The 18,316-nt window shown below is 37.0% G+C and overlaps 1 protein-coding gene and 1 pseudogene across 14 annotated transcripts in view; one reads left to right on the top strand and one right to left on the bottom strand.

Annotated features, from left to right (window-relative positions):
* The window catches only part of TANC2 (tetratricopeptide repeat, ankyrin repeat and coiled-coil containing 2), a 471,963-nt gene that overhangs the window by 84,002 nt on the left and 369,645 nt on the right, over positions 1 to 18,316 (bottom strand). For all 14 annotated transcript variants that reach the window (XM_016932703.4, XM_016932704.4, XM_016932707.4 and 11 more), the window contains one exon: positions 3,548 to 3,779. In XM_016932703.4, the coding sequence (XP_016788192.3) occupies positions 3,548 to 3,779 (232 nt within the window). The remainder of the gene's footprint in view (positions 1 to 3,547; positions 3,780 to 18,316) is intronic.
* Positions 5,908 to 11,935, top strand: LOC129137646 (density-regulated protein-like; annotated as a pseudogene).

Genomic DNA, 18,316 nt, shown 5'->3' with positions numbered 1-18,316 from the left:
ATTCTGTTACCCAAGCTGGAGTGCAGTGACATGATCTTGGTTCACTGCAGCCTTGACCTCCTGGGCTCAAGTGATCCTCCTGCCTCAGCCTCCTGAGTAGCTGGGACTACAGCTGTGCACCACCATGCCTGCTGGTGTTGTTGTTGAGATGGGTACTTGCTATGTTGCCCAGGCTGGTTTTGAATTCTAGGCTCAAGTGATCCTCCTGCCCTGGCCTCCCAAAGCACTGGGATTACAGGCATAAGCCACCAAGCCTAGCCTAAATTCCTTTTATGTTCCAGTTACCATACTAGCTGCTATGTCTTCAATGGTTATGCAGCTTTTATAGTTTAGCAGGATAAAAATATGCTAAACATTAAATAACTAGATAGTCATTAATTACAATGTTCTGCCTCAGCCTCCAGAGTAGTTGGGACTATAGCTACTTCTCTAATTTGGTCTATTTTTGATTCATGAATTTGGAACCTCTGTTATTAGGTGCATACATCTAATACTTGTTCCTTATGAGTTAGCCCTTTTATGTTTATCAAATGCCTCTTTAGAAATACTTCTTGTCTTGAAGTCTACTCTGTCTGAGATTACTATAGTCACTCCAGCTTTCTTATGCTCCATGTTTATACAGTCTCTATCCTTTTACTTTCAATCTGTGTCTTTATATTTAAAAAACTGCATATGGTTGAGTCTTGCTTTTTATCCAGTCTGACAGTTTCTACCTTTTAATATAAGTGCTTAGCCCATTTACATGTAATGTAATTGTTGATATTATTGCTTATACATCTACCATTTTGCTTGTTCTATCTCTAAAAAAATATTCTTTATTTCTCGAGTTCTTTTGGGTCACTCTAATAAATTTCAGTATTTCCAGCTGGAAAATTGTGTTTCCAGCTATTGCTCATAATGGTGATTTAAGGGTGAGTTAAAAACATGGAAATAAAATGAAGTAATTAAATCCACTTAGAACAGTATTTATAACAGAGATCACTAAAGCTGGTTATGGAGACCTAAATGAGAGGCAGATATATCTTGTAGCAAAACTATAAAACATATGAATTATGCCAGAGCTTACTGCAAGCATTTGGATAGCCTTCTTTTCTTTTTTTTTTTGAGACGGAGTCTCACTTTGTCGCCCAGGCTGGAGTGCAGTGGCACTATCTTGGCTCACTGCAAGCTCTGCCTCCCGGGTTCACGTCATTCTCCTGCCTCAGCCTCCCGAGTAGCTGGGACTACAGGTGCCCGCCACCATGCCCGGCTAATTTTTTGTATTTTTAGTAGAGATGGGGATTCACTGTGTTAGCCAGGATGGTCTTGATCTCCTGACCTCGTGATCCACCTGCCTCGGCCTCCCAAAGTGCTGGGATGGATAGTCTTCTTGAATTGGCTGTAAGGTGTAGATCCTTGTATCACTGTGTTTCTTTCAAGGTACTCCTACATGTGAGCAGTTTCTATATTCATTTATCTGTTCAAAACATATTTCCTAAAATGCCTACTATGTTCAAGGTGAGGTAACCACTATGAAGGATAAAAGCTGAATTTTACAAAGTTCCTAATTTCAATAACATACAATTTACTCAAAGGGATAAGTACAAAAGTAATTCTTATAAACTGCAAAGTGTATCTGGCATATGGTAAATATTTAATAAATGTTAATAATAAAATTTTAAATTCTTGTTATACATTATGTGTTATGTACCATAAATACATATATATATTTTGAAAAAGGATCTAATGTTATTTGGAAGGACATCATTTCTGACTGGAGGGGGGCAGGTAGATCAGTAGGTATTTCATGAATGAGGTAGCGTTTAAGCTGGTCCTTGATAGATGGGTGGAATTCTGACAGGCAGAGATGTAAGAAGAAGGTATATCAAGAAGGAAAATAATGAGTAAATATATGGAGGTGGGAAAATCTAGGGGAGTATTTGAGGACTAGTGAATATTTTAGTTTACACATAAACACAGGGTTCCTAAGGATAATAGTGAATAATAAGGCTGAAAAGTAGGTTGGATACTGGCCATCAAGCATCTTGAATGTCAGAACAAGGAATTGAAAGTTAATTCAGAAGGCAATAGGCAATCAGCGGATTATGAATTGAGGAATTATGTGATCAGAGAAGTGTTTTATAAAACTTTACCTGGAAGAAACACATAAAGTCTAGAAGACTGGAGAGACTGGGGAAGAACTTCCCCTCCAGGTGTGCCATGAATGGTTTAGAAGTGTACTTAAAATTCAGCCCTCAGGACATCTGAGGCTTGGCAGAGCTGTCTCCTCAGGGCCAGTCATGTCCAGCAATGAGGAGTTATAAATTTTTATCCCAGTATGCTATACAAAGTTTTATTATTTTGTAAGTGTGTCATGACGTGGAAAGAGCACTAAACTAGAGAACCAGGAAAGACCAGGATGAGGTAATTATAGATATGATGCTATGGGCAGATGAACAGTCCTTGTGGTAATGATGCTAGAAACAATTGAGCCAAGTGGGTGTGAGAAACATGACGAAGGCAGAATTAACAGATTTTAGAGATTGACTGAATGTCCAGGAAATAGGCTTAAAAATACTTGTGGAGAAACGACAATGTTTAAAAAGGTAACAGGTAGCAAAGGTAGTGACAGAGGTCATCAGAGTAGAGGAGAAAGAGAAATTCTGATATCCAAGTAACCAGCATGGAAGCTGAAATAACTGAAGATGATGGCCAGGAGAAATTATAAACCATCTTTCCTTATTAGTGCCTCCAAAGCCCTTGAGAAAGGTGTCTAAGTCTCTCAGGAATAAACAGGATTGCTCAGGAATTTTATGCATACCCACATCCTTTTCTTTGGCTTCTGGCACTAACAAAACATTGTTAAGAGTATGGGGCAGGAAGACTTAAGAAGGCAGGTACCATTTTCAAGGAAATGGTTGCACTTAGGCCACTGCTAACACTAGAATTGCAGAGGAAAAAGGGAGGAAAGGCATGAGCATGAGTGGGAGATGGATCTCATTTAATTTTTTTCACTTTTAAAAAATAACAGCTCTCCTATAATACAATTTATGCACCGTAAAATACCCTTATGCCCCTTAAGTAGATTTTAAAGTGTACAGTTAAATGATTTCTGGTTTATACAGAGCATTGTGCAACCATGGATGCCATTCCACTTCACATGAACTGATGGGGTAATAAAATACGTTTTTTATTAATATTACATATTACAGGGGGGATTTCTAACCATAGAAACTTCACAACGCTGCGTTGGAGCCACAAATTTACTGACTTATTTAAACTTCACAGAAAGGACTGAAAGCTCTACTATCTTCAGGACAAGGAAAAGGCATTCTATTTGGAAATAAGAATAAGAATTTTTATAAAGAAAAGAGGAAGTAGTAGTTACTGCTGGATTTTTTTTTTTTGCAAGTAAAATCTCTTGTCTGTTAACTGTATCCTACAGGATATCCAGCTATGGAACATTTAGTTTTGGCAATGTGATAAAATTAATCATTTTTATAGTATGACCCGGGTGAACTTGGGCTCTAAACCTCCATCTTTCCCCTCCTTTGGGCCTTATCTGTACCTTTATGGAGATTTTCTAGTGGCTCCAGAACTCCCCTCCGGAAGGAGGCCATGGGGTCTTGAACACAGGAACGAAGGCTCAGCATGCTCTGCAGGTGAGGTTCCCGAAGAAGCTGCTCCCGATAGGCTGTCAGCTGAGGTGAGCGGCAGAGCAAGGCAGCAACATTGTGGACAAATTCTGGCACCAAGCAAGTGTAGGCATTATCTGCTTGACAATAGTGATAGGCAACCACCTGCAAAAGAAAGATGAGAATGCAAACATGCTTATCAGTAGTAAGAGCAATAGCTATGATTATCAGCTATTGAGTGATTATACTAGAAATCACTTAATATCTCAGTATTACGTAATACTTTTTTGTCTCTTCATTCCTCAACTTTTCCAAGTAAATATAAAAGCTACTAACTCAGAAAACGTCTGATTTATGTAAGATCAGAAATTTGATACATTACTTCTATTGTATGCATATGATATCATAACCCAGAATAAAATTTGTAAATAAAAATGGAGTTTTCCTCTGGATTACAAGAAATAGGAAGCAAGTCTGAAAATAAAGACTTACATTGATATCACTAACATTTATTCAGCATGGAGCAGTATAGGAAATAGTCTAATCTTTAAACAAAGCATGAGGAATAAAATAATCCAAGAAAAATCATGTTAGTCTCAACAAACACATATACTTCTATCAATTTTTGGATTACAGGTGTGTTATAAACTAAGTCTTATAAAAATAAAAGTAATTCAGATTTTAAAATTAGCATTAAATGTTTTCTGAGCACCCAGGCAGAGACAGAAAAAGAGTATCAGAATTAGATAAAAGGAAGAAGGAAAGGAGTGAGATTTTTGTTAGATGTAGGTCTTAAAATCAAAGAACATGGAAAATTTATAAGCATTAATACCATCCAGGGTCTGGGCTGCCTGGCTAGGACCTGGAGTTCTAGGGTCTGTTTTTTGTTTGTTAGAATCTGCACAGCACTCACCCCAGGTCTTCTGGCTGTTCTCTTTGCCTCCAGGGCAAGTACAAAGGGGATTTTAATCTGGACCACTTTTCTGGCTCATTACTACCCAGAAAAGGGATTGGATTGTGTAGAAAATACCAAACTGGAAGGGGGAGATTCAGCTTGAATGTAGAGAAAGCACTCAGCATGGTGCTCAGCACCTACTAATCACAGCAATGTCAGCTGATGCTGCCATTTATCATCACCATCTTTATCCTCCTCACTGCCATCATTCTTAAGGATCTGTATACTGTCTTTTTCAGCTACTAGCTTTGTGCCTATATACCGGCAACTGAAATCTGTCCTAGGGGCATTCATAGACATATGAACTCCAGCTCTTCAGGCCTCTCTTCGAGAACACCACCTCTAACTCATCAGGCATCTGCCAGTCATCTACTAAAGAGCTCTGCTTTGAAAAGACTCCTCATCTACTGGTATGGTCATCCTAGTTCTTCTAACACATGTTGGAAATGTCGGTATTTTTTAAACACCTGAAATCCTTCTCATTAAACATAAAAAAACCCCAAACAATACAGGAAATGTTACTACATATACAAAACTGAAGATAGGAATTGCCTGTGAGTGAAGCAATGAAGTCTGAGCACAATATGGAAAGTGGAAATCAGAGGTTGTATTTTGAAAATCTCCACTTTTCTTCAGATAGACTGGTGATTATTTTACCTATTGTATTTTATCTATCTTAAACAGAATGTAAGGAACCTAAAGAGAAAGGCTGTCAGCAATTGATCTGTCCTGTCAATGAACAGTGAATGCCAGTGGTTAGGTCTACATGGGTACAAATCTCCACTTGATAAAAAGCAAACAGCAAACCTCTACATCAATATAAACTTTCATCATATTTCACTTCAATTGATTCCACATGTTGAGGCTAAGCACAGCTGAGAAAATCAGCTGCAACATCCTAAAGTAAGAAGATACCACTTTAAAGATAAAAATTGTGACATTTAGAAAAAGCATTATTTTACTGATTTTATTTAAAAAAAAAACCCATCTGTGCTCTTGGCTGAATGTTTCATCTAAAAGACAATGCTGAAGTTGTACCTTCTGTGCTGGTGAGGTTGTGGAGAAAAAGGAATGCTTATACACTGTTGGTGGGAGTGTAAATTAGTTCAATCATTGTTGAAAAGTGTAGCGATTCCTCAAAGACCTAAAACAGAACTACCGTTCAACTCAGCAATCCCATTACTGGGTATAAATCCAAAGAAATACAAATCGTTCTATCATAAAGACACATGCACACGTATGTTCACTGCAGCACTATTCACAATAGCAAAGACATGGAATCAACCTCAACGCCCATCAATGGAAGACTGGATAAAAACAATGTGGTACATATACACCATGGAATACTATGCAGCTGTACAACAGAATGAGATCATGTCCTCCTCAGGAACACGGATGGAACTGGAGGCCACTATCTTTAGCAAACTAATGCAAGAACAGAAAACCAAATACTGCATGTTCTCACTTATAAGTGAGAGCTAAAAGATGAGAACACATAGGCATGTAGAGGGAAACAACAACTGGGGCCTACCGGAGGGCGGAGAGTGGGAGGAGGGAGAGGATCAGTAAAAATAGCTAATGGGTACTAGGCTTAATGCCCGGGTGATGAAATACTCTGTATAACAAATTCCTGTGACATGAGTTTACCTATATAATAAACGTGCACGTGTGCCTCTGACCTTAAAATAAAATAAAAAAAAAAAAAGATTGGAAAGAAGCCAAAGATGCCCACTTTCACCACTACTATCCAATATAATACGAGTGATTGTGGGTAGCACTATAAAGAAAAAGAAAAGAAATAGGAAGAGCAGAGACTTAAATGGAAAAGGTAGTTTTTATTATTAAAATATATAGTTATCTATATAGAGAAAAACAAGCTATTAGAATTAATAGAGTTCAAGATTTTTGGTACAAGATTATCTTGTAAAAATTAATAACAAATAACATTTTTGACTCCAGCAATAACTACTTAGAATTATAGTAAAAAATATGATATCCACAAAGGTATGAGGCAGAAAATTTAACTAAGAATATTAAAAATAAATAAATAAAGTTGCACCTTCTGTGGCTGCCTCTCTTTTAATTTTTAGATATTTCTTTGGCATTCCAAATATAAAGTCTTGATGCATCTGCAGAATTCAGGCAACATCTTCATTAGATTTGCACTGTGGCTCAAAATAGATTATTTACTAGACTTTTAAAGTAGTTACGTAGTAGGTATATGCACATACAATCTGTCAAAAACATCTGTTACTTCCTCCAAATTTTCTATTAATATTATGTATAACTTTCCCTCTGTATAAAAATAGAAAACAAGCCTGAAAATGTAGATTTTTTTCCCTTCAGTTTCTCATTAGTACCAGCGCGCTTGGTAAGAGATATTAGATCACTCCCTACACCTTTGAGAAAGTCATCATACATAGTCACTACTATTACAACTCCTTGGGAATGGTTCAGGATTCGTCTACCCATAATAAATCAGCAGGTAAAACCTTTCTCCTTGGCGAATTCTTGTCTTTCAAAGTAACTTGTTTAAATTTCATTTTTTAGCTATGTCTTTCTTACATTATTTTTTTCATTTCAACTTTTCCTTCTGTTAAATTCCTAAACTTTTTCTTAAAACAATTTCATCCACAGCATATCTGATATGAGCAGAGTTGCATTATTTCTTTGGAGGAAGATAGCAAGTAAGTTTTAGGTTACTCTTGTGAGGGAAGAAAGAAAAGGGCAGGCCTGTGGGCTATATACAGAAAGAAAAGACTAGAAGTCAATACAGCCTGTGTATAAAATCTCTTGATTTAATGCTGTATATAAAAAATGATAAAACTAGTCATAAACTTCATCAAAGGGACTGAGTGGCAGCAAAAATGTCACGCTTGCATTGAGTCACAGGCCTTCACTCTCCATAGACCATTTTCTACTTCAAATGAAGGATCAGTGACAGAATTAAGCTAATCTCACATAAAGTGAAGGCAGCTTTGAATGTCTGAAATTTGTTTGGAAATAAAATTCTAATTTCCATACTGACTGGCATTTGTATCACTTAAACTAATATTGCAACTGCCCTTCCCCAGGTCAGCTGTCACACGCTTACTCTCCATGTTCCTTTTCATTACTCCTTCTGTGAATGTCTTCTTCCTTACTACCACCCGATTGATTTCCTAATCAGCAAAACCCTTCCAACTCTAAAGTTTGATTTTTAATATTTTTGGGACTTGGTGGCTCACCATAAATAACAACTCTCTCTTCCTTTTCTCTTAGTCCCTCAATTCTGATTCTAATCCTCATGCTGGGACTAGATGCTAAGAATAGATCCCAGGCTAGAGTTCTGCTTCAGTAATTTTCCAGCTTGGAGCCCTACCATTTTTTTTTTTGGCAGTAGGACTTTTATTTATTTTTTAATTTTTTACTTTGAACTAACTTTAGACTTACAGAAATGTTGCAAAAGTAGTACACAGACTTTCTATTTATCCCTCATCCAGCTTCCCTTATTATTAACATCTTACATAACCATAGCAAAATTATCAAAACCAGGAAATTAACATTGGCAATACTATTACCTATAGACATTATTCAAATTTTACAGTTTTTCCACTATGTCTTTTCCTGTTCCTGGATTCTATCCAGGACCCCATACTGTATTTAGTTATTTTTCTTTAGTCTTCTGGAGTCTGTAAGAGATCCTTAGTCTTTGTCTTCTATTTCCTTGACACTTTTTTTTTTTTTTTGAGAAAGAGTCTCGCACTGTTGCCTGGGCTAGAGTGCAATGGTGCGATCTCGGCTCACTGCAACCTCCGCCTCCCAGGTTCACGTGATTCTCCTGTCTCAACCTCCTGAGTAGCTGGGATTACAGGTGCACACCACCATGCCCGGCTAATTTTTCTGTATTTTTAGTAGAGATGGGGTTTCACTATATTGGCCAGGCTGGTCTCGAACTCCTGACCTTGTGATCTGCCCACCTCGGCCTCCCAAAGTGTTGGGATTACAGGCATGAGCCACCGTGCCCGGCCATCTTGACACTTTTGAAGGGTACTGATCAGTTATTTTGTTGAATGACTCTCAATTTGGGTTTGTCTGATGTTTTCTCATGATGTAACTGAGAATTTTTGTCAAGAATACCAGAAAAACAGTGTTTTATCCCTCTTTGTGGATCATATCACAGGGTTCATGATAGTGATGTTTTTTTACTGGTGATAGAGTTTGGATATTTGTCCCTGCCCAAATCTCAGACTGAAATGTAATTCCCAATGTTGGAGATGCAGCCTGGAGGGAGGTGTTTGGGTCATGGGGACAGATCCCTCAAGGCTTGGTGCTGTCCTCACCACAGTGAGTGAGTTCTCACAAGATCTGGTCATTTAAAAGTGTGTAGCACCTCCCCAACCCACCTCCTGCTCTGCTCTGGCCATGTGATGTGCCTGCTAGCATCTCACCTTCCACCATGAATGAAAGCTCCCCAAAGCCTCCTCAGAAGCTGGACACATGCCATGCTCATACAGCCTGCAGGACTATTCAATCAAACCTTTTTTCTTTAGAAATTACCCAGTCTCATTTCTTTATAGCAATGCAAGAATGGCCTAACACAACTGGTAATGTTGCCCTTGATCACTTTGTTAAGGTTCTGCTAGGTTCTTCTACTATCATCTTTCCCTTTGTAGTTGATAAATATCTTAAGGGAGATACGTTTGAGGCTATGCAAATCCTGTTTCTCCTTGAACTTTTGCCCATTAATTTTAGTATCTATCAGTGGATCTTGTCTGCAGCAGTAATTCCTGAGTGTTTGCCTAATAGTGATTTTCTATTCCCCTCTGTTTCTTTCTACATTTATTAATTAGAATCCTATTGGAAGAAAGAGTTCTCCCTTATCTCCCATTTATTTATTTATTATTGATTTAATAAGTATGGGCTTATTTTATCCTATTGGTTATAATTCAATACTATATTAATTTTGTTGCTCAATTTGTTCCAGCTTTAGTCACTAGGATCTCCTTCAGGTTGACTGCTGTGTTATTTCAAGAAGCCTCTATCTTTTTTTGAGCAAGTTCTTGCTTTTTGGCACCAAAAGATGTTCTAGACTTATTTTGTATTTTCCCTGCCTCTGGGATCATCTACTTCTCTAAAAAGCCTCTGTTCTTTTTATTGGAGAATGATATTAAGAAAAAAGATCTGGACACCAGTTGTGATTATTGTATTGATGTGTCATTGCTTTTGGGTTCTCACTGAACAGAGCTAAGAAATACAAGTCGTATAAAGGCATACCTTGGAGATACTGTGGGTTTTGTTCCAGGTCACCAAAATAAAACAAACAGAGCAATAAGGTGAGTCACTCAATTTTTTTGATTTCCCTGTGCATATAAAAGTTATGTTTACACTATAATCTATTAAGTGTGCAATAGCATTATGTCTAAAAACATGTACATACCCTAATTTAAAAATACTTTATTGTTAAAAACGCTAATGATCACATGAGCCTCCAGTGAATCCTCTTTTTGCTTGTGTAGGGGGGTCTTCCCTCGATGTTGATGGCTGCTGACTGATTAGGGTGGTGATTGCTGAAGGATGGGTGACTGTGGCAACTGCTTAAAATAAGACAATAAAGTTTGCTGCATTAATTGGCTCTTCCTTTCATGAAAGATTTCTCTGTAGTATGTGATACTCTTTGATAGGATTTTACCCATAGGAGAACTTCTTTCAAAGCTGGAGTTAATCCTCTCAAACCCTGGCACTACTTTATCAACGAAGTATATGTAATATTCTAAATCCCTTATTGTTATTTTTACAATGCTCACAGCATCTTTACCAAGTATAGATTCCATCTTAAGAAACCATTTTCTTTGCTCTTCCATAGGAAGCAACCCCACATCCATTCAAGTTTTATCAAGAGATGATAGCAATTCAGTCACATCTTCAGGCTCCACTTACAATTCTAGTCCTCTTATTATTTCTGCCATATCTGCAGTTACTTCCTCCACTGAAGTCTTGAACCTCTCTCAAGGTCATCCATTATGGTTAAAATTAATTTCTTCCAAACTCCTAGTAATGTTAATATTGACCTCCTATGAATCATAGATGTTCTTAATGGCATCTAGAATGGTGAATCTTTTCCAGATGAAAATCTTGAAAATCCTTTTCAATTTACTTTGCCCAGATCCATCAGAACAATCATTACCTATGGGAGTTCTAGCCTCATGAAAAGTATTTCTTAAGTTACAAGACTTAAAAGTCAAAATTACTCCTTGATCCAAGGCCTAAAGAATGTTGTGTTAGCAGACATGACAACAATAATAATCTCCTTGTATGTCACCATCAGAGCTCTTAGGTGACTAGATTTATTGTCCATGAGGAGTAGAATTTTGAAAGTTATCTTTTTTTCTGTGTAGATCTCAATAGTGGGCTTAAAATAATCAGTAAACCATGCTGTAAACAGATGTGCTATCATCCAGGTTTTGTTGCTTCATTTACAGAGCACAGGTAGAGTAGATTTAGCATCATTCTTAAGGGCCCTAGAATTTTTGGAATGGTAAATGAACATTGGCTTTAACTGAAAGTCACCAGCTACATTAGTCCCTAACAAGAGTGTCAGCCTGTCTTTTGAGGCTCTCAAGGCAGGCATTGACTTCTCTCTAGCTATGAAAGTCCTAGGTGGCACCAGCTACCCACAGAAGGCTATTCTGTCTACACTAAGAATCTATCACTGCTCTCGGGTGGCCCTGGCCAGGGAAGACAAGCTGTATGTGTCACTTCAACTGGCCATAGTGGTAGAAGTAGAGGCAGCGGGGCCTGTGTGACCACCTGGGTTTGTGAAACGGCTGCTGGCATTTCTAAATCCAGTGGGGCTGATTGCAAAGGAGGCCCAAGGAACAGTGCCAAGTTAGATGCTGATTACTCACTTTGAGTCCTTTATTGCAGAGTCTGTTCATTACCAACAGGGTACTGTGAATATATGCCTGATGTTGCTAAATGAAATGAATTTGAAAAACTTACTGTAGAAAATTCACCCAATCAAGAAGTGGAATTAGTAAGGGTCAAGGAATAGCAGGGGAAGGGGAGAAGAAAAAACAGAAGAGAGGTGGAAGGGGTCAAATAAAACCAAAAAAGGAGACTGTACCATAAAAGGTTATTATAGCCAAAATTCCCAGAGCAAAGAAGAAATATGTAAAAACAGTGTGTGGCTTTGCAACTTTTGAAGTTGATCTTAAAGAAGCACAAAGATTTTTCTGCTCAAAAATTCTCCTGTGGTACCTCAGTAACAGGGGAGGATGAAATTATTCAGGAAGACTCTACGGATGGCATAATTGATATCATTCAGAAAAAACAGCCAGAGGTGGATGATGACAGCATCGAAGATCTTGAAGAAGTAAATATGTAGTTTTGAAAATACATCTGTATTTAACGGCTGGAACTGAGAGTTGATACCGCCAAATGGAGAGAAGTCTTTTAAATATAAATATAAATACACACACACACACACACACACACAGACACACACACACACACTCTTATCTTACAGTAAAACTGTAGGCTTCATTCTTGGCGTTTTCACTGTTCTGTACAAGGTTGTTTGGTTTTTTATTGCCAAAGTCAAATAAATAGGAGAGATTGTCTATGTATGAAATAGAATTTAGACAAAAAATTCTGGTCATTTGCTACTGACTTTTCCCTCTCTTCTTAATTCTTTTTGAAAAACCCAGATCTTTTTGTGGAAAGCATTTCTGTTGATTATTTTACTGATCTAATGCTGAGTGATTTTTAAAAAGCATTCCAATTTGGCTTCCTCACCAGTAATACGAAGAAGAATACCTTGCTTCTTTGACATGACAGTTTAGAGATGGATGAGAATCTAATAGATTTGTGGTTGAATTTGCTTCACTGTTATCAAGTCCACTTCGTGGGCACAATAACATACTGTTGGTGGGATTTGTTCAAGCTATTCTGGAAATTATTTGGTAAAGTACACTAAAAGCCTTTAGACCATTTGCACTGTTTATACTAGTAAGCCACTTCTTTGACATCATTCTAAAGAAATAATCAGTCTTGCATAAAACTTATGAATGAAGGTATGGATCACAATGTTATTTATATATCAAAAAGTTGCAAATAATATAAACAATTAGGAAATAAATGGTTAAAGAAGTGATAATGCATCATGTGGTAGAATATTATGCATGTGTTTAAAAACCATATTTTCTAAGAATATTTGGAAACACACTTGGCAATGTCAAGTAGGGGCACACCCCAGATACATTATTATTTTTTGGGATGGAGTTTCACTCTTGTTGCCCAGGCTGGAGTGCAATGGTGCCATCTCGGCTCACTGCAACCTCTGCCTCCCGGGTTCAAGCAATTCTCCTGCCTCAGCCTCCCAAGTAGCCGGGATTACAGGCATGCGCCATCATGCCCGGCTAATTTTTGTATTTTTAGTAGAGATGGGGTTTCACCATGTTGACCAGGCTGGTCTCGAACTCCTGACCTCAGGTTATCCACCCACCTCGGCCTCTCAAAGTGCTAGGATTACAGGCAGGAGCCACCGTGCTCCGCCTACATTTTAGATATTTATTATCATCATTGTTCTCAGTGGAAGTCCATTCAGAGATGCTAGAGGCTCTTGTTGTGGCTATAAATTATGTGAGTAAAATTCTGCTAACCAATTAAAAATAATATATACCCATGTTTAACAGTCTGGAAAACAGCAATTAAAACATATCTTTCTTATAAAAGAACGGACACTTTTAATGAATGCATTAGATGAATTATATTTTAAGTCAGGTGCTGCAAATCAAAAAGATGACTTGTATTTTAAATTCGTATGGTCACCTTTAAGAATTTGGAACCCATGAAACCATTGTTTATTGTCATGCAAATTATGATCCTGAATAAATTTTTTTTTTAAAATAAAGTCTCAGAAAATGTGTAATAAAGATGTAAAGTAAAACAATGAAAAAAAAGGAAAATGTATGGTTTAAGTGTAGCCACTTTCATCAATTATCTTAGCTGGATCTTCTGGATAACTTGCTACAGCTCGTGTATCAGCACGTACTGCTTCACCTTGCACTTTTATGTTATGGAGATGGCTTCTTTCCTTAAACCTCATGAATCAACCTCTGTTACCTTCAAACTCTTTTTCTGAAGCTTCCTCACCTCTCTCAGCCTTCATAGAATTGAAGAGAGTTAGGGCCTTACTCTGGATTAGGCTTTGGCTTATAGAAAATTTTGTGGCTAGTTTGATTTTCTAACTAGACCACTAAAATTTTCTCTGTATCAGCAAAAAGCTTGTTTTGCTTTCTTACTGTGCATGTGTTCACTAAAGCAGCACTTTTAATTTCCTTCAAGAACTTTTCCCTTATACTCAAAACTTGATTACTTGTTTGGTGCAAGAGGCCTAGCTTTCAGCCTATTTTGGGTTTTTGACATGCCTTCCTCACTAAATTTAATTGTTTCTAGCTTTTGATTTAATGTGAGAGATGTGCAGTTCTTCTTTTTACTTGAACACTTGGAGGCCATTATGATGTTATTCATTGGCCTAATTTCAATATTGTGTCTCAGAGAATAGGGAGGCCCAAGGAGACAGTGATGGGGGAATGGCTGGTCAGTAGAGTCATCGGAACACATAAAACATTTATTAAATTTGCTGTCTTCATGGTATCTCAAACCAATTACAATGGTAACATCAAAGACTACTGATCGCAGATTACCATAACAAATATAGTAATAATTAAAAAGTTTGAAATATTGCAAGCATTACCAAATGTGACATGGAGACATGAAGCAAACACATGCTGTCAGAAAAATGGTGTTGACAGGCGTGCTCCAGTATGAGAGTGTCTGTTTTCCCACAGCCTTGACAACAGAATAGTTTTTAAATTGTCATGTTTTAAAATTTTTGCTAGTTGATAGGTAAAAAACTGGTATCTCAGTATTGATTTAGTTTGCATTTCTTTAGTTATGAGTTTGAACATGTTTCAAAATGTTTCAAGGCCATTTAAATCTTTTTTGTGAGTTGTCTGTTTATTTTTTTCCCATTTTTTCATCATATTTTGGTCTTTTCCTCAATTTTTAAGAGTTCTTTAAATATAAGAGATATTAACTCTTTATCTGTAGTATATGCTATACATTTTTCTTAAAATTTTTATTGATTCATTGAAAAAATAATAAACCTATCATGCTGACATCTAAGAATATGTTTTATGAAAATAACTATTTTTCAAAGCAAACATTTCAGAAAGTGGCACTGTGTAAATTTTTGCAATAGACTCCCAAATCTGCCTCTGCATTCAGTATGCTCCAAGAAACTGTTTTGGATTCAAGTACAAGACGAAATGCCAGTCATATGTTGGAGAAGGGAAGGTGGATGTTTTTCTTTGATACTATGCTAAAAGTTGACAAGTGGTAGATTTTTAAATTATTATGTTTGATTGACTAATCATAATTGCATACATTTATGGGGTACAATGTGATGTTTTGATATATGTATATAATGTCGAATGATGAAACCAAGCTAATTGACATGTATCACCTCCCTATTGTATCATTTTTTATGGTGAAACACTTAAAAGTTAGTTATTTTGACATATATTATTGTAGTTGCCCTGCTTTGTAACAGATCTTAAAACTTATTCTTCCTATCTATCTGAAAATTTGTACAAGGGAGAAGTTGTTGATCACCTTTGATCAACAACTTCTCCCATTCCTTCCTTCTTCACACTCCCAGTCTCTGGTAACTATCTTTCTACTGTTTACTTCTATGAGTTTAACTTTTTTAGATTCCACATATAAGAAAGATCATGCAGTATTTGTCTTTCTGTTTCTGGCTTATTTAACTTAGCATAATGTCCTTCAGTTTTATCCCTATTCTTGCAAAAGACAGGATTTCCTTCTTTTTAAAGGCTAAGTAGTATTCTATTATACAAACACACACACACAATGAATACACACACACACACACACACACATATACACATACCATGTTTTAAAATTCTGCTTTTCTTCCAACTTTTATTTTAGGTTCAGAAAGTACATGGGCAGGTTTGTTAATGGGTAAATTGCTTGGGGTTTGGTGTACAGATGACTGTCACCCACAGTGAGCATAGTACCCGACAGGTAGTATCCTCACCTTCCTCCTACTTTCCACCCTCAAGTGAGCCCCGGTGTCTGTTGTTCTCTTTCTTGTGTCCATGTGTACTCAATGTTTAGCTCCCATTTATTAGCGAGAACATGCAGTATTTGGTATTCTGTTCCTGTATCAATTTGCTAAGGATGATGGCCTCCGGCTGCATCCATGTTGCTGTAAAAACCAAACACCGCATGTTCTCACTCATAGGTGGGAATTGAACAATGAGAACACATGGACACAGGAAGGGGAACATCACACTCTGGAGACTGTTGTGAGGTGGGGGGAGTGGGGAGGGATAGCATTAGCAGTTATACCTAATGCTAAATGACGAGTTAATGGGTGCAGCACATCAGCATGGCACATGTATACATATGTAACTAACCTGCACATTGTGCACATGTACCCTAAAACTTAAAGTATAATAAAAAAAAAAACCATGAATGATTTCATTCTTTTTTTTTAATGGCTGCACAGTATTCCATGGTGTATAGGTACCACATTTTCTTTATCCAGGCCACCACTGATGGGCATCTAGGTTGATTCCATGGCTTTGCTATTGTGAAAAGTGCTGCGATGAACACATGGACACATGTCTTTATATTTATATATAGAACAATTTATATTTCTTTGGGTACATACCCAGTAATGGGATTGTTGGGTTGAATAGTAACTCTGTTTTAAGTTCTTTGAGAAATTTCCAAACTGCTTTTTAAAAAAAATAACACATTTAAAAAATCCATTCAGCTTGGTTCCATATCTTGGCTACTGCAAATGATGCTGCAATGAACATGGGCGTGTGGCTATCCCTTTGACATTGATTTCAGTTTCTTTGCATATATACTTGGAAGCAGGATTACTGGATCATATGATAGCTCTATTTTTAGTTTTTTGAGGAACCTCCATGCTGTTTTCCATAATGGCTGTACTAATTTACATTCCCACCAACAACATAAAGAGTGCCCTTTTCTCCACACCCTTGCCAACACTTATCTTTCGTCTTTTTGGCAAAAGCCATTCTAATTGGTGTGAGATGATATCTCAATGTGGTTTTAATTTGCATTTCCTTAATGATTAGTTATGCTGAGCATTTTTTCATGTACCTGCTGGCCACATGTATGCCTTCTTTTGAGAAATGTCTGTTCAGGTCCTTTGCCCATTTTTTAAATCAGGTTGTTTTTTGCCATTGAATTGTCTGAGTTCCTTTTATATTTTAGATATTAACTCCTTATCAGATGTATGGTTTTCAAAGATTTTCTCCCCTTCTGTGAATTGTCTCCTCACTTTGTTAACTGTTTCCTTTGCTGTGCAAAAGGTTTTTAGTTTAGATGTCATTCCATTTGTCTATTTTTCCTTTTGTTGCCTGTACTTTTGAGCTCTTTTGTCAATATTTTCTCTCAGTTTATCAGTTGTCTTTTGACTTTGTTTCTGGTATTTTTTGGTCATGCAACATTAGAAGTTTTTTTTTTTGTTGTTGTTGTTGTTGTTTTTGACAGTCTCACTCTATCACCCAGGCTGGAGTGCAGTGGCATGATTGTGGCTCACTGTAGCCCATACCTCTTGGGCTCAAGCAATCCTTCCACCTCAGCATCCTGAGTAGCTGGGACTATAAGCACGTGTCATTACGCTCAGCTAATTTTTTTTTTCTTCATAGAAACAGGGTCTCACTATGTTGCCCAGGCTGGTAAAATTTTTTCACGTGGCCAAATTTGTCAATCTTTTCTTCTATTCCTCTAGCTTTAGATCCTAGAAAGCCTTTCTCTTCACCAAGGTTAAAGAGAAAGTTACTAAGTTTTCTTCCATTAGTTGCATGGTTTCATTTTTAAATATTTAGATCCTTAATCCATTTGCTTATTCTTGTGCATGGTGTGAGATATGAGTTATCTATATGGTTATTTAGTTGTCTCAGCCCATTTAATTAAAAAGTCCACCTTTATCCCAATGATCTGAAATACTGCCTTCATCATACACTAAGTGTCCACATGTCCTCTGGTCTAATTCTGAACTTTTTATTCTATTCCACTTGTCTATTCACATACTAGAAACACACCGTTTTGATTTAGGCTTTACAGTATGCCTCAATGGCTGGTAGTCAGAGCCCTGTTATTTAATTAGCTGTAGCTGAGATCAGGATAATGTTTATCTTTGTTATAATTCTAGATCTAAACAGCTGTATCCTGTATATTGCTACTATTCAATTATACATTACTGATTACTTGAGCCAAAGGAGGTTAGGGCTGATAACAAATACAAATTTTAAAGAAAAGCGGCTAATTTATTTAGTTCATCTGGAATTCCTAGAGATGCTGATCTGGCACACATAAACTGTCTAAGTACATTCAATCTACAGTTTATGAAACTTTGTCTTAGAGGATTGGTGGAATTCCAGATTCTCAAACAAGATTCATTCCCGGAACACATGAATCTGATTCTGAATTGACCTTATAAATTGGTTGGGAACCACTATCATGTATAAGTACCCAGCTGAATACTCCAAGATTTCCTAATAGAAAATACTAACATTTTCATTCATTCACAAATATTAATTGAACTTCCATTGTATATCAGGCACTGTGCTAGGTTTTAAAGCTATAATAATGAGTAATATAGCTATGACCCCTGTCTGCCCTCCATAGTTTAGCA

Source organism: Pan troglodytes, chromosome 19 (assembly GCF_028858775.2).
Source record: "Pan troglodytes isolate AG18354 chromosome 19, NHGRI_mPanTro3-v2.0_pri, whole genome shotgun sequence".
Lineage (NCBI taxonomy): Eukaryota > Metazoa > Chordata > Mammalia > Primates > Hominidae > Pan > Pan troglodytes.
The sequence above is the reverse complement of the archived record's forward strand: the minus strand, read 5'-3'. Positions and strand labels throughout refer to the sequence as shown.